Raw genomic sequence first — 16,300 nt, forward strand, 5'->3', positions numbered from 1 at the left:
TGAAAACTGTTAGAATAACACATACGTTATCACCATGGTCATTTAGCGTCAAGAGAAGTTATTGTTCAAAGTGCATCTATTCTTTTCAATACTTCAATGGTCATTTTGTATTTATTTTTATTTATTTATTTTCTAGTTTCTGACTATTCTTGGTGAAATGTTGAGACTTTTTTTCTCCTTTTGTTTGCCAACAAAAGATAAAAGGCATTAGACCTTGTTAGACCACTGCATTATTATTATTATAAGTGCATATAAGTGTGCATTATTATATTTTTTTAAATGCTGTTATGGTGATAGGTTTGACTCAGCCACTGCGGGTTGACAATGGAATCTGCAGGCTATTCACAATTTTGTGTTTAAGTCCTTGGCTAAAAATGGTCAAATGTATGTATTTTGATGACATCCATTCATCCACGTCATATCAATGCATTTTTTATTATTAAATCAAACCCTGATTGAATGTATTTGAATTTTCAGAAACACACACAAAAAAGGCAGTAGGAATTGACTTCTCCCAATGTGAAAAATTCAGTTGAGGGTCTGAGACCATTGTCACACGGGGATCGTCTAGCCTGAGGAAAAGACAAAACCAAAAGACATTAAATTATTAAAATGTGTTGTATAAGGCTACTCTATGACATGGTCATACAGCAAGAAATAGGTCAATGCAATGCATACATTTGCACAAAAACAACTCACTATGTATATAATCAAGATAGCCGCAAAAATAGCGGTAACTGTCAGAATGAACTTTCAGAAAGTGCCTCCTCTATTCATCCCTCACAATTTGCTCCATACTCTGAATGGAAATAAATATAATCTAACAATTCAACTGCATGTGTATTAGTGAAGGAGAGAGTGGAGAGCCATAAAGGTTTTAACTGTAAAGGGACTCAGTATTTCATTCACTGATTTTCTCATCTAAATAAAATAAAAGTGAATAAGAAGATGATCTGTAATGTGTGACAAATGGACAAAGCCAAACAAGAAACCATTACATAAAGTGATGGCCATTTTTCAATACTTTTCTCTGAGGTCTATGGATTTAGTCAAATCTTAACAGTGACATCTGCTGGACAGTTGAGGTATTGTATGTGCCTGATGCGGTAAACAACTATGCAAGTAGATTGAAAATATATATATTAGTAATTGAATGGATTATTTTCGTTTTTAATGCACATGTAGGCATATAAGTGCTTTCGTTTTAAGACAGTTAAGTAGAGTTGGCTCCTTAACAGCTGACCTTTACTCCATCTTTGCAGCTCCTTCTTTGCTTCTGCACCAAATCCTGTTTCATGTTTCCTGTTTTGATCCTGGTGGAGTATCATCTCAGCTTTTTTCTCACATTGTCTGTTTGTTTGTAATAGCACAATTTCTACTCTCAAGTAGCATAGTAGCACTGATTCGTGCTCAGCTGAGGTGTATGTAAAGAGCACAGTTGCCTCAGGAGAGCTCTGTCTTCTGCAGCTTCACACTGAAAGGGTGCAGTTAAGGTGGAGGATAAACATTGCAGATACTGACACCAACGTTGGCCTGATGATCTGCAGAAAAGCGTTTGCCTAAAGCAGAGTGAAGTGCGGCTGGTAAGAGATAGTCATCCAATCCCAAATGGACAGAAATTGGTCTTTGATTGTGGCAGCTGTGTGTTCACAGTGCAGAGAGGGACACGGAGAAGTCAAATAATAATAATGTGGTCCAGAGATAGGATACAGTGTGGATACAGTTGTACATCCCCATGTTTGCCAACGAAAAAAAAAAAAAAGAAAACAGCACACAAGCTCAGCAAATCCTTCATTTGATAAAGGTTAATAAAATAGTTGGTCCTCAACCTTTTGGTCCGGCCAAATCCCAGGACGCATAAAGTTACTGTATTGATTGTTTGAAATGTCACACCAAGTGCTGTATGAGAAGACAAGAGGGTCAGTAAGCACATTTATCTGCTGCACCTGGCTCAAATTGTATTACAGCAAGGGAAAAGGTCAGTGATTTTTGACCAGAAAATTGTATTTTGGTAAAAAGTAAATACAATTCCTTGCTGGGGCGTTTGTACCTGCTGAGGTGTAACGTTATATGGAATTTTACTGATAGTTAGTTTGACATGAAAGTAGTTTTAAAGAGTTAATTTTAATAAATTAAATAAACACTCAAATATGCATGTGTGACTGAAGTCTTTATAGTGAATTATATTACCACGTTGACTTAAATCCACAGTCCAATAATGTTTAGGCACAGAAGTCGGAAATTGCTGCCGTTTGAAGAGGAAAAAATCCAAATATTAGTTTCAATAAAGCTGCTACAATGATTAAATCAGTTCCTTTATAATGAATGGCTGAGCACAGAATGGGAGCAGGCCTGGAATGAATTTCTAAAAGGAGTTATTCATTTGATATTCTCCTCTCAACTGCTGGTATTCGTTAAATAAGTGTAGGGCTCTGAATCTACAAACCAGACATTTAGGGTAAAATCACTGCAATCAAAAACTATAAACAGAATTACATATATTTTCTTTGAAAATGAAAATATTCAACTTTGAGGGGGCAGCCTGTGGCCTAGTGGTAAAACACTGGGTGTGGTAGGTTAGTTCACAGGTTCGAATCACATCTTGGCTGGCAACGTATCACTGTACCCTGAGAATGGGTTGATGGGTTAAATAAAGAGGATACTTTTGGTTGTGTCTATATACACATATAGACATATATATATATGTGTGTGTGTATTTACAATGGTAAATAAGGTGGTTCTTCATCCTTTGATTTTCCTCATCATTTTGCTCTAGGGATTTAAACATGGGCAGATCTAGACTGCAGGCAGGACAGCCAAGGTCACAGTTCACATTACAGCTGCCATCACAGTTGCACAGTGGTTTCTAAAGTAGATTGACTGCAGCTACTTACTGATGTGATCAATGGATCGTTGAACCAATTGAGATAAGTACCAGTGACATCTGCAGGTGAGGGGGCAGCTCAACATCCAACTCAACAAAACATCAGTTCTATTTATATCTTACAGAAAAGGTGTTAAAAAAAAACAAATGCTCCTTGTATTTCATCAACAGTCTACTTTACAGCTTTAATGTTTTAAAATTAAGATGGAAAGTTGGAAAAAGGGAGAAAACAGCTTCAAGTAAAAACAAAAGTTTATTGTTTTTCTCAGATTCACCTCAGACAACAGCGACAACTTAAATTCCGTCCGCAAACATGTAACACTGTGGTCATATACTGCTCCAATGGAGACATTAAACAAAGATCTATGTAAATACTCACAGAGGACACGAGTAAACATGCAGATGGGCTTTAATGCCGAGGAAACACAAAGAAGAATTGAACTGTCTTGCACATTTGGTGGTCTGAACCGGTGGTTGAATCAATAAGAGCTACTTTTTCAACACTCCCAATGCCATTATTGTTCACACAATGTTATGATTTCAGCGCTCCTCAAGCTGCTGGAATAGAAAATTGTTACCACCGTACAGACCAAAAAAAGAAGGCTGCACAATGAAATTGCAAACGTATTGAACAAAGCATCAGTATGGCAAGATTTAAAGATGTGCAAAAACATGGTCATTAGTTGAGTTTTCCTCTATTCCCAGCAAACCCTCACTACGTGAACAAACTTCTTTTAAAAGTTGTCTTTAATTTTTTATAAAGTAGACACCTGAAAAGACATCAACAGCTACTTTGGCTCTTTTATTTCCTGAATTGAACAAGGGGGAAAATAGAGAGATAAAAATTCTCAATTTATAAAATATAATATATCTATAATTCTAGTCTTTCTTTTAGGAAAAAAACAGGGACATTTTAGGACTCTGTTGGTGTGTGTGTGTGTGTGCGCGCATATTCAAAGTGCTATATCCTATAAAGATGGAAAAGAGAGGAACATTAGAAAATGATTTGTGGCTTTTCTCCCTCTGCTGTACCGCCCCTCACGGCTCAAAGTGCCTCAAAGAACTAGCAGGGTTCATTAGTCCTGGGTTTCCTCTGCACTGACTCCCAGCTTATTGCTATCCATCTTAAACAAGTCCATATCGGTCGATACAACATGAAGCAGTATTGCACTTGCTATTAGAAATGATAAAAAACAACTCGGGGAAAAAACTCAGATCACTTTTTCACACTTCAAATAACAAAAAAAACAAAACGACTCTGATTCTTGTCTGGTTGTTTTTCTTTTAAGGCTGCTATACTTGACTTGAGAAATATTTATAGGTTAAGGGGTTTCAGTCATGTTTGCAATGCACACTGACGACACTGACTTTTCAATGGAATTGCAGCCATTTGAAATCCTAAAATACTTCTCAGTTACCAATGCGGGGTTGAGAATTTGTTTTCCAGTGCAGCTTAAAAATAAGAAACCAGTTTTCATGGGGTTATTTTTAGTGGTGAGGCTCCAGTGCCTCTAAATGGTCAGGGATTGGCAGACCAGTGAGTATTGTCAGACATTTATTCCACACATTGAAGACGGGACACACAGGTTGGACAAAGGACACGTGGAATGTGTGCAGGTGTTGGGAGCCCACAGAGTCGTAAAAGGTCAGGTACCCGGCGTCGTAGTCCAGCAGGACGCCGACTCTTCTCAGATGGGGTGAGGGGTCCATGGCCAGCTCCTTGCTGTTGTGGCGCACCACCCAAGTGTTGTTGCAGCGGCAGAAGACCCAGGAGGCCGAGTCTTTCCCGATCCAGTCGTGCTTTGGAGCAGATTTATAGGCTATGCCCAAAGCGTACCTGAGGAGAAGAAGCAGGTTTTGTAAATAACAAGAAAAAAACCTACTCTCAATCTTGGACCCAAAAGGCGGACTCACCACGTGCTTCCTCCAATCAGAGCCTCCCAGTAGTGGCGCCCGCTGTCGATGTAGACATTCCCGACGACGCCGTAGCTGCTCTGGCTGGAGAACCGCTCCTGGCTGTGGCCTTTCTTGGATGTGGTTTCGTCTCGCTCCACTGTCAGGTTATCGTGGGACACCCTCAGCTTCTTGTGAGCGGATTTCGGGTCTAGTTTAAAAGGTTGGCCTGAAAAAAGAGAAGTGAAAAAAAACAGCTAAATAAATGTTGTTTTAAAGCCATTGGTCCGAGCATATGGCTAAAGACATAAATAAAACCGCAAAAAACAATTTCTACCCATGTATCGGTCTGTGAAGGTCGAGTCTGTAAGTACTTTTCACTCTCTGTCATATAAGTCACTTACTGTTGGTCTTCAGAGTCCCTGGTTCACTGCTCCTGCTCCCTGCTTGGTTAATGGCCTTGACAACAAAGATATACTTGGTGCCGCTCTGCAGGCCGTGTACTGTGTAGTGGTTCTGCTTGATGTTGGGGACAATCATCCAGCTCTCTAGTGAGTTACAGAGACCTGGGGATCCAGATAAGGGAGAAAATACACTCACATTTATATTGTGTTCCCCTCAGTGTTCCTAAAACTGCAGGATTTGTGTGCACACGTGTATCCTTAGGGAAATTCCTAATAGGAATTAATGTTTCAGCTGTGAGAAGGTACAGTGCATTAAACAGATGGTTGGTGAAAGGGTGGAGAGAAATGGACGCACATGAAAAAGGCTCATGGGAAATGAGCAAATATAAATAATTATGATAGATCATTTTTAGTATTATAAAAAAGCTTTAGCCTTAATTAATACACAATGAATGTTTTATTCTACCCCAAATCAATCATGGTGTATAAAAAAACTTAATATAATCAGTGAACAAAAATTAACATTACGCTTCTAGTTATTTTCACTTTAGCTTGAAGTAAAAAAAAAAAAAAATAATGTGGTGGATAAATTACAATAAAACAATAAAAAACCCACATGAATGCACAAAAGCTATTATATTATGTCAATTTCATTTTTATATTCACGTCAGCTTTTTGATCCTCCTTTGTCCTATTTATTTTATCAAAACCTTGAGTGACATATTTGAAATGAAGTTTTAAAAAAATCACAGGGGTCACGTTAGTTTAATAGCTGTCAAATGTCAGCTTGCCTTGAGCTGTGATGACAAGAACAGGAAAAAAGCAGGAAAAATATAATTTCAGAATGACAATATTCTGATGGAATAAAAAATTTTTTTTTTTTAACTTCCCAGTTTAATGTGTGTTTCTATGGTTGTTCCTGATCAACAAGACACTTGTGTGACTAAAAAACTCAGATTTTGTGCATTGTAATCTCTATTTTCTTTAATTTGTGTTTGGAGTCTCTGCTGCACTGTTGTTCAGTCTTTGCCAACTACAGTCATTTCACCACATTAAAGGCTGTTAGCAGTGCACAAGCCGCGGGGTTCCACTTTCACTTCACTGCAGTGCCAGCCTTTATATAAGCACTCTAACTCTCTGCTAGTTGGGGGGGTAATGGCTGCAATTGAGTTTTTTTAAAGTAGACCTGAGGTCTGGTGGTTTCTGCAGATGTTAACATTAAGGCAGGGCCTTTTCATAATATATATTACTACATAACTGTAGACTTTTTACATGTTGTGAAGCAAGAACTAAAATTGATGGGGGACTTTATCTTCAATCATTTTACCAGAATTGTATTTTTGTAAATCTTTTTAAGCAAACTATAAATACAGGAGTCTGCATGGAGACGTGTCTTGTTATACCTGTCAGTGTCATTAAGTCGAAGTCGAAAAACACAAAATGACAACGGCTGCATTTTGCTATAGTACAAGCTGGTGCTAGGCAAGCATGGCTAATTTGTGAGCAGCAGAGAGAAAAGAAGCATGAAAATGCTCTGACATCTGGCTGCATTTGAAAAAAAAGATTGCAGCAACAACACAAACATTTATCAACAAACAGTAGTTCAATACACTTCCACCAGTTCCTTACTGAGGTCAATAAATTTTATCTGTCAGTCCATCTGAACGACCTTCTGTCTGCGTGGCTGGCTGTCTGTCTGTCAAAACAAATCATCACTGACACAAGATTTATTTATTTATTTTTAATTTTTTATACAAATGTAACTACTTGTGAGACTAAAAGAAAGACTAAAATATATTAAATTGAAGGTGTGTCTAACTCCAAAAAGACATTCCATAGTAATAATTTCATAATAAGTGAAATCTTGGAAAAACTGCTGTGACTTTTGCTCACTAGGTAAGGCTGATGTCTTACAACCACAGGGTTGTGGGAGTGATTCCAGCCTAAGTGCTCTAAGTGGTCATCAGGACGGGAAAAGTGCTATTTAAGGACAGACCACTTAGCGTACTTCACTCACTGTAGCATCTGCTCTAAAGAGTATTTTAGGAAGTGACCATTCATTGAGTTCATGTTCTGTAATTTACTCACTGGTGATGTTGGACTGTCCGGTGAAGATAGCGTACTGAAGCTCGTAGGAAACCACGGTGAATTCGTCATCGGACGTCCAGTGGACGGAAATGGTGTCGTACGAAGCGGTGCACAACTCCTCCCGTATGCTGGGAGCACTTGGAGCTGCATGAAGGAAACCATAACTCAAATTTGAAGGTCACGACAGTCTGTTCCCTATAGGTGGAGCTACAGCTGATTATCTCATTTAAATGATGACATCAGGGAAAGGTTTATAATCACACAACCAGATCCAGACTTGGCTTCTTACGCCTGTTAAATGATTTATTGTGCTGAGATTTGTATTTTGATGTAATCCAAGAGGCACAGTGACTAAAGAGAATAAATATGATCCAGTCGATTTTAAAGGGGTTTTACAGGGCACCCAATGCTTTTGTTTTTTGTTGGCAGCATTTTCATAATTCATGACAGCTCATGAAGTAGTCCTAATTATATTTATATATAAAATATAAATCTAAGTCAGTTTACTTTATTGGTTAAAATTATGGGCTACTCCTTTAAATCAAAGAATAAATATTCAAGTGCATTAAATTAAAGTGATGGGATATATTTTATTCAGGAATCAGTTCCTGTGGTTTATGTGTCAGGAAGGAATTTTGCACTGACTCTACAAACTGTAGATACATTTACAAATTTGAGTTGTTAAGTTAAGGAATTACAACTTAAATGGTTTGAAATATTCAAGTTAAAGACAAAGCCATTCACCAGTGAGGTAGTCCAGACTCTCCAGCAACTTCTTCTCTCTGGTGAAGTCCAGGGCGAAGGAGTCAAAAGTGTCTGTCAGGTGAATCTCAGGGATCAGAACTTGGGTGGATGCAGTTGCCATGGAAACCCTGGACCATGCAAAGCAGAACAGACTTCTTCAGAAAAAAACTGAAAAAAACCTCTCTAACACAGCACTTTAATTTAATTTACGTTATCCTCTTCGTGTCATCTGCATGGCTGAAATGTTTTCTGACCTCTCGTTAATGTTCTTGGCTGTCTGCAGGAATCGAGCGTGATCACTTTCCTTCAGAGTCTGGTCAGCCTGAGTTATAAGGGCTGAGGATCTCTCAATGCACTGTTTGCAGTTGGAAATCTGCTGAGCCAGCTTTCGAACCCTTTGTGTCTGGAAAAGAAAAAGTATTTGGATAAATTCATAAAAGTCGGAGGAAGTCAAATGTGAATTCATTAATCTGCATCAAGGATGCACAAACAAGGAGGAAACAGGTCATCCATTTGTTCTAGTAATATTTCTTCTTTATAGAAAAAAAATGATAAAAAATATTATGAGACGTTGTAAAATTAAAAAAATCTATCAACAGCTGGACCTATCCCTGACCCTTCCAAACCTGAACTTTATTTCTACTTGTCTGCCCACCAGACTCACTGTCCAACAGTGTGAGCGGAGATTTTGAGAGACAGATTGAGGGCAGAAGTCTGGATTGAGGTCAGGAGACATTTCTTCATCAGTTTGGCTCCAGTATAACCTCAGAAAGTCTAATCTCAGCTTAGATAGGATGAAATCAAAAGGTCACAACAAAAGGCAGAAGAACCAGCGCTGCTTGGCTTCAGTGACAAAGTAAAAAAAAAAACCTTTTCATTGTTATTGATTAAGAGCCAACAGTTTAGTAACAAGCAATTTGCAAAAATGTTGATATCTTAAAAACTGTGAAAATGTCTGCGTTCCAAGACTCATTAGATCATTTTTAAAACAAACTAAACACCGCACACCATGTGGGTTTAAGGAACAAAGGAACACACCCTGTCCTTATGTTGTGGGATCTACCGTGGGCCATTCACACTGCTCTTACCATCTGAAATCTGTTCATGAGTTTCTGAAGTTGTGAAAAAACGCATATTTTTAAATTTAGATCAAAAGAACAATATTATGTTGTAATTGTTAATAAATTGGGTCATAAATGAGTCAAAGCTGTGGCTTTTCTTTAATTACAGCCCATATACATAGATATAAGTGTGTAAATCACAAAAAATAAAAGGAAATGTCATTTGAACATAACGACCAACATTTTTTTTGTATATTTTGACACCTGTTTTTATTTGTACGAAATGATGGATTTATTAACACAGACGTGTGAAAAAAACTCAAATTCTACCAAAAATATGCAATAGCTAAGTACATTTTCGGTCATGGAGTTGGTGGAGTTTTGTCTTCAGATCTTGGTGGTGGTGGTAGAAAATTAGGTTGCTTTCAAATCTTTGGTTTGTCATTGTCTTTTATCCATTATCCATTATTTCCACTTTCCTCCTAATAATAATCATAATCCATTGGACAATAGGACAGATAAGACTTTAATCATCCCACACCAGGGAACTTCAGTACAGGTTTTAGTTCCGTCCGTCAGCCTGTAGGTCGTAGACTTATTTACTGTCCTGCACATAGTGAGGCTGCTCTGATTGGAAGTTAAAGCCCCCACTGGATGAGCTGCTGTTTTAAGCTCCTGCGGTGCATGCAAAATACTTATGACAGCAACGGTAAGAGAACGAATGATGGAATTATTGGATATGCAATCTATGTCATTGTGTAAAACTGTGTTAAAACGGATCAGATCATTGTTCACAATACATCCACATATATATACATTTCTAATTGAGGTAATATGAAACACACATGCAGAATGTATAAGGATGTCTCCAATATCACTGCAGTTTACCTTTCCCTCCTTAATCTTGCTGCCTATAATCTGCCTCCTCTGCTGGATGATGTCAATCAAGACGTCGCACTCCTCCATCAGTTTGCTCTCCTGGTGCGAGGCGTTCACCTAGGAAACGATGCAGCACCAGCATTACATCTATTCAGCTTCAGTAATGAAAAATCACACCATACTTTCCAGAGAGTGTACATTGCTACAGTCACAGGTAAAGCAAATCTATTTTAAATTACTGCCCATGTAAATGTAAATAAAACTACATGTGCATGTGGGACCGGTAGAAAAAAATAACAGAAATCAAAGAGACTGAGATACTGAGGATAGCTGGGTTGAGGCTATTAAGCATTGCCAGGAAAAAAAAATGGAAGTCCAGCTCTGTTTTCTCTCAGCAGGCTATAAAGAGATGTTCAGAAGCAATTACCATACTGTGGGTGCTAATGCAATCTGTAATATCTAATTGTGGTCATTTCCTTCTTGGTTTTCACCAAAATCAGAGTTTTAAATAGACAAGGTTTTGACAGTGTTAAGATCAGATACATTAACTAGCACATTTACTGATCAAAGATTTAAAAATGCATCAACCTAAACGTTTGGAGGAGCGTTAAAAGAAAAACTATGAAACCTTGACTCTACTTCGGATCTCATTTTTTGTGTTATTCACCTCATGTTTTAGTAAAATTTTACTCAATATTCCCTCCATGTAAACCTGCAGTAGGTGAATAATCTGATTAGAAATACTGAGACAGATGTGTCATCTCCTGCGTGAACCCTTTTCTTCCTCATTTTTTATCCCTGTGAGATCAATTCCTCTGCGACAGGCACGTAAATGTCACACAGCTTCACTCACCGTGAAGACGCTCTTATTTTTTTAATCAACACTTTTTTTTTTATTTTTTTAACATGAACTGACTCCAGCGTGCCACCGCTGTGCACTTCGCATGCATCTCTAAAAGCACCAGAGTGTGTTGTCACATGTTACTGTTTGTCAGCATGTGTGAATGAAGCAGGGATGAAAAAAATAGGTCAACTGGGTTTGGAATGCATTAATGTGTATCATTAAATTGTAATGTGTTTTTTTTGTTTTGTTTTGTTTTTGTAAAAAAAAATCAACCCCTCTGTTGTTGTTTTATTGGAATATTTTTCATCATTGAAATTTCTTACTAGGTCATGGGGAAAAAGTTTGAAGATGATAACTAAATATAGTCAAAGGAAAGAATAAATAACAGCAAGTAAATCAAGTAAATAAACTTTGCCTTTTGAAGAAAGGAAGTAAAAGAACTGTTGATATTTAAAAAAAATGTATAAATGCAATTCTTAATATTTTTAAGTCTCTTCATTTCAATGTTAGAAACAAAATCAAATGCAATTTTAGGTAAAAATCCTGTTGTTTTACCACATTTATACCGTATTGCAAATCTATTTATACCATGGAAAAAGTAAATTACATTAAAATAAAGTGCCGCAAAATAGAGATATTTTTTTTAGACTTTACTATCTTGAATAACAGGCATTCTTTAGGAGCATGCTGTATGTTATCAGAATTAGTATTATCAGAGGAGAACATCAGTGACTCACCTCTACTTGTTGACAAGTCTGGATCAGCTTTCCCATGAGTGACTCCAGCTCGTTGTTTTTCTTGATTAAATTGCTCAGGTTGGAGTCCAGCGCTTGCTGTAGCAGGCAAACACACAAGAAGAAGAAAATTTGTATCTATAAAAAAAACAAACTTTTTAAAAAGAAAACCCACAGGAGAGGTTAGAGATATTTCAGGGGTGAAAAAAAATCCTAAAAGTTAGCATCATTTTTCCTAAATCCTCTGCCTGAACCAAACAAAATCCCCACATCCTTAGTCTCAGTCCTAAAAAGATGCGTTCAGCCCCGACGTACCTCTGAACGAGGATGAGCCCTCTCATCCCTGTACTGCCTCCTCATCCTGTCCTGCCTAAACCTCTGACAGAGGAGCCTGCAGGAGTAGAGGACGTGACTGGGACAGCCGCTCTGCTGAGCATCAAGCCATGCGCAAACCAGACCGAGCAGCAAATTAGACAGCAAAAGCTTCCCCCTCTTACAAGAGCATGCAACAGCGCTCCGGGCTAACGAACCGGTACACAGGTGACAGCATGTCAGCTGTGTCCCTTTATGCTCCTCCTATTTATTTCCTGTCATTTCCATTTTTTTCTCTTTACCATCCACCCCGGCACAAGCTGTCTCCTTTTACCACTAAGACCGTTGTGTTATTGCCAATCAGAGCATGCTTAAGCTGCTCTGGAGGCATGTCACCACTGGCCCACTCTGAACTGTTTTGCAGATCATCCTAAGCCTAGATTTGTTGCATGTTGACATTAGATTCAGATTCAGATGAAGGAGCTGCCTATATTGGTGAAGTGAGAGGTCAGTAAAAGGTTAAAGAGTTAAATATTCCAAATACGAAACGTTCCATTTGGTTAAACCTCCCTCCCTGGGTTTAGAGTGCTAAGTTAAATTCTACTAACTTTAACTTTAAAGTTAAAACAGTCAGGGAATGTTGTGTAAATTACAGAAGTTAACCCTGAGGGAGATCAGAATATGGTACATGAGTAAACACAGAGAAGGACTGTGGGATCTGCGTGTTTGCAGCAGTTGCACCGGTTGGGAGGGGGGGGCTTAATGGATGGCCTTAATACAGCAATGACACATAAAAAGCTCATGTAGAAGAATGTGATGCTGCATCGTATTATATTATCATCCACGGAGATAAAAATAAAAACTAAAGCTCTTAAAGGATAATGAGGTCAGGAATAATAACAGCCAGTCGTCGTGTGCATCACGTGGATTAAAAACACTGGGAATGTGAGGCAAAGAAAACAGAAAACATCCACAGTTGTCTTTACAGACCGAACTAAGAACTGCACCATCTGTTGTTCTTGTTCTGCACGGTACACCAACACAAGTGCTGTCACCTTGGGTTTCACGTGTGTCGATGGTCAAAGATGAACACGCTGGTAGTTTTGTTTTTGTTTTGTTTTTTCTGGAAGGATGTGTGATGTTTGAAGACAAAGTGTTAAACTAAAACTCAGACACAGTTGAGTTTACACTTCAACAGCTTTGTAAAACTGGTTTGAACCGATAAGTACTTTCAAGCCAATGCTGTTGCTTCTGCTTTGGTGAACTTATTCTTGTCTTAGCTGTCATGCTACAATAATGTCAAATGGGGCATTGAGACTGCACGCAGCCCTGTCAGAAATATTTATTCTTTTATAATTTTTTGAACAATAATACCTCCGCACAAAGCCTTACACAGGATGTCTTCCATCCTCTGGTGGCTAAGACGACCCTAAATCATGCACATTTTATGGTTCCTAACCTGGATGGTTTTTAAATCATTTTATGTAGACTACAATCTTCATTGACCCCCAAAGACCAAATCACTTGTTGGTCCTTCCTAGTCTGTTAGGTACACATGTGATGCATGCATGCCTTCTATTGATAAAGTGCACAAAACTATCTCTACTACGTTGCATGATAAATAATGGTTCAAGTGACTTGTCTTTTTTTTCTTTTCTTTTTTTCAAGATTCAAGAAGCGCTATTTGTCACATGACGTGGACACTTTGTTTGACTTTGTTTGGATCTAACTCCATCATTAATATAACTTTATCATATTTACTGTTGAGCTCCATTTTTTGCATACACACAAAAAAAATATGGAAACTGATCTCACTGCAGGCAACTAAAACCTGCATTGTTTTGGATTTGGTTTAGTTGCTAAACATTATGAAAAAGGACATTTATTTTACCCGGCAGATTATTTATTCTAAGACATTGTTTTTCCTTCTTACACATAAAACAAGGCTCCTTTCTCCAACCATCTGCTCTTAATCAGGGCAGCAGACTGATCCTCTTACAGCATCTCCTTATTTCACCCAACAAGAATCTGCTTCATGGAACTAAGTGTAGCATCAAATTGCAGTAGTTTAGCCCAATAATCACATGTAAAACTCTGCTACGCTATGAACACGAGGTTGAACCATATCTTTGAGGGATGATGAAGAGTCAGGAATAAATGGAAACAGAAAAACATACAAAAGCACAGTAGCTGAACACACAGGTAGCTGTGTGAGGGGAAGAGAAAAGTTTTGAATGTCAGAAAGTTATGAAAAGTACAGAAAGAACAACAGTGGCCAGAATCCCTATTTGTTTGTTTATTGTCCGTGTCCACCCACAGTGTTACAGTGTTTACATCTTATTTAGGAGTCATCCTTGGATCATTCCACATCTGTGGGAGGGCATGGATGGTATAGTCTTCTCTGTAGATTAGATTGTATCGCTGTGTTTGTGTAGGCAGTAACTCCAAAACACAGTCAAGAAAAGAGAAACGGGGGAAGGAATCACGCAGCTGAGAGGAGTTAAAGGACGTGAGACAAAAGAACATGCAGTAAAATATAAGTATAAGAGAAAGTAAAAAGACAATGGTCTTGATTTTTTTTCTCTTTTTCATGTTCCTATTTCCCCTTGTAGGTGGTAACGAACTGGAGAGAGGTGAAGGAAGTCATTCAGGGTAAACAAAGACAACACGTATAATTTGCAATATTTTGCTACACTTTGAATGTACTAATTAGAGCATGAAGGGCTGCAGATGATATCTGTGCATGCGTAGTGTTGTCTCTCTCTGTTGTCTCTCTGTCTCTATCTATTAAATATGTCACTCGTGATTCACCTTTCTTTAGCATAATTTGCTCTGCAGTGATGTAAACATCTTTATTTTGCTGTCTGAAATTATTTTAGATTCTGAATATCTCCACTGACTATAAGAAATGCCAGTATATTTTTATAATATTTTAAAACTAGATCTGTTAATTATTCAATAACCGTATCATTATTAATTAGACTAAAGAAAGAAAAAAAATTAAATTTGTCAGTGTCACTAATTTACTACTAAACATTGTTGGGACAGATACCACTTTATAAAGTGTGGGCGCTGAATTACTTGCTTGCAAGTGCAGCTTGTCCTTAGTCACAGTTGTCTGATTGGACTCCTTGTCATGTACCTGACATGAGTAGGTGCCACTTGTTAATGTGTCTGTTGATATGGAAACCCAACATTTCAGCCATATTCAAGGTAATTTTATTTTTTTTACAAAAGTTTATAATACAGTGGTTTCCATTAATGGCGTAGCCTGCCAGTGATGTGGACAATTTCCCAGAAAGCCGAGTTAACTCCTCACAGACAACAGAGTGCAGTACCATGTTTTCAACACTCATTCACCTCCATAACATTTAGAGGGGCGCTGTTTTACACATCATAAAATATTCTTTTTAAAGTGAGAGAGGACTACATCACAGTGTTTTTGGTTAAATTCACTTTCCTTGTGCCTACTACATTTGACCATAAAAAATGTCAAATAAAAGCATATTGAACCATATTGAATTCTAAAAGTCTCCTAAAATTATCTGGGAAACACTGTAATATTAACATTTTAGATGTAAAATCTGATAAATAAAAAGCTGAAGTTGGGTTGACTTCAGTTTCTTTGATTGACACTGATAACAATAATGCCACTGTCGTCCTACTGGGCACTTTGTCATCACTTCTGTAATTCAGAATAAAGAATAAGTGGCTCCTCTTTGATGAGCTGCAGTAACAGTCTGACAAAGTCAGGAGAAATAAATCTTGGATTACACCGAACTTATGAACAGAGGATGTGGAGGCAAAAATACAACAGAAGGAAAATGGCTGAAGGACACCAAGATGATCACTGATCTAACCTGTGTGACGGCTGCTGCTGTTTTTTTACTGTGCACGTTGACACTGTATGCAGTATGTTGCTCTGACATTAAAGGGCAGATGATTCATGACAGAAAAAAGGATTGCTAGCCAACAACAACAACAACAACAACAACAACAACAACAACAAAAGGCGTGTGATTTGTTGGTAAAGTTAAAACACATAAACACAGCTACCATATTTCATCCTCAAGGTTCTTTCTCCTCCATCTCACAGCCAAGGACTTTAAAAGCTATTTCCAATTGCCTCCTCTGTCAATTTCCAGTGATGGGAGTAATTTTATCTCGGTAAAAGGATGGGTGTTCTCACAATAACCTCCGCGGCTCTTATCACACGCAAGCACCAACAGTGCCTCTGAAAAAAAGGCCACAATTTCAATCATCTGATATTCCTCCTCTCCCGCCTCCTAGTGTGAAGTCAGGGATATCTTAAATTCCAGCAAGCGGCACAGAAAAAAGTGACAGGCACAAAGTAGTCAGGGAAAAATGACAAAAGAAAGTTTAAGGAAACAGCATATGAACTGTTGATTTAACCGAAAAGTGATGTTTCCGTGCTTTCTCAGCCCCTTCTGCATTTC

At 38.0% G+C, this 16,300-nt stretch overlaps 1 protein-coding gene across 3 annotated transcripts in view; it reads right to left on the reverse strand.

Annotated features, from left to right (window-relative positions):
* Positions 1 to 3,022: 3,022 nt before the first annotated feature.
* Positions 3,023 to 16,300, reverse strand: part of LOC103389714 (E3 ubiquitin-protein ligase Midline-1) — a 40,180-nt gene continuing 26,902 nt past the window's right edge. For all 3 annotated transcript variants that reach the window (XM_008325258.3, XM_008325255.3, XM_008325257.3), the window contains exons 3-10: positions 11,535 to 11,630; positions 9,963 to 10,070; positions 8,268 to 8,416; positions 8,014 to 8,141; positions 7,270 to 7,413; positions 5,182 to 5,343; positions 4,799 to 5,006; positions 3,023 to 4,721 (exon numbers count right to left, since the gene is read on the reverse strand). In XM_008325258.3, the coding sequence (XP_008323480.2) occupies positions 4,373 to 4,721; positions 4,799 to 5,006; positions 5,182 to 5,343; positions 7,270 to 7,413; positions 8,014 to 8,141; positions 8,268 to 8,416; positions 9,963 to 10,070; positions 11,535 to 11,630 (1,344 nt within the window). In that variant the 3' untranslated portion in view covers positions 3,023 to 4,372. The remainder of the gene's footprint in view (positions 4,722 to 4,798; positions 5,007 to 5,181; positions 5,344 to 7,269; positions 7,414 to 8,013; positions 8,142 to 8,267; positions 8,417 to 9,962; positions 10,071 to 11,534; positions 11,631 to 16,300) is intronic.

The sequence above is a fragment of the Cynoglossus semilaevis genome, chromosome 14, assembly GCF_000523025.1.
Source record: "Cynoglossus semilaevis isolate Cse_v1.0 chromosome 14, Cse_v1.0, whole genome shotgun sequence".
Classification (NCBI taxonomy): Eukaryota; Metazoa; Chordata; class Actinopteri; order Pleuronectiformes; family Cynoglossidae; genus Cynoglossus; species Cynoglossus semilaevis.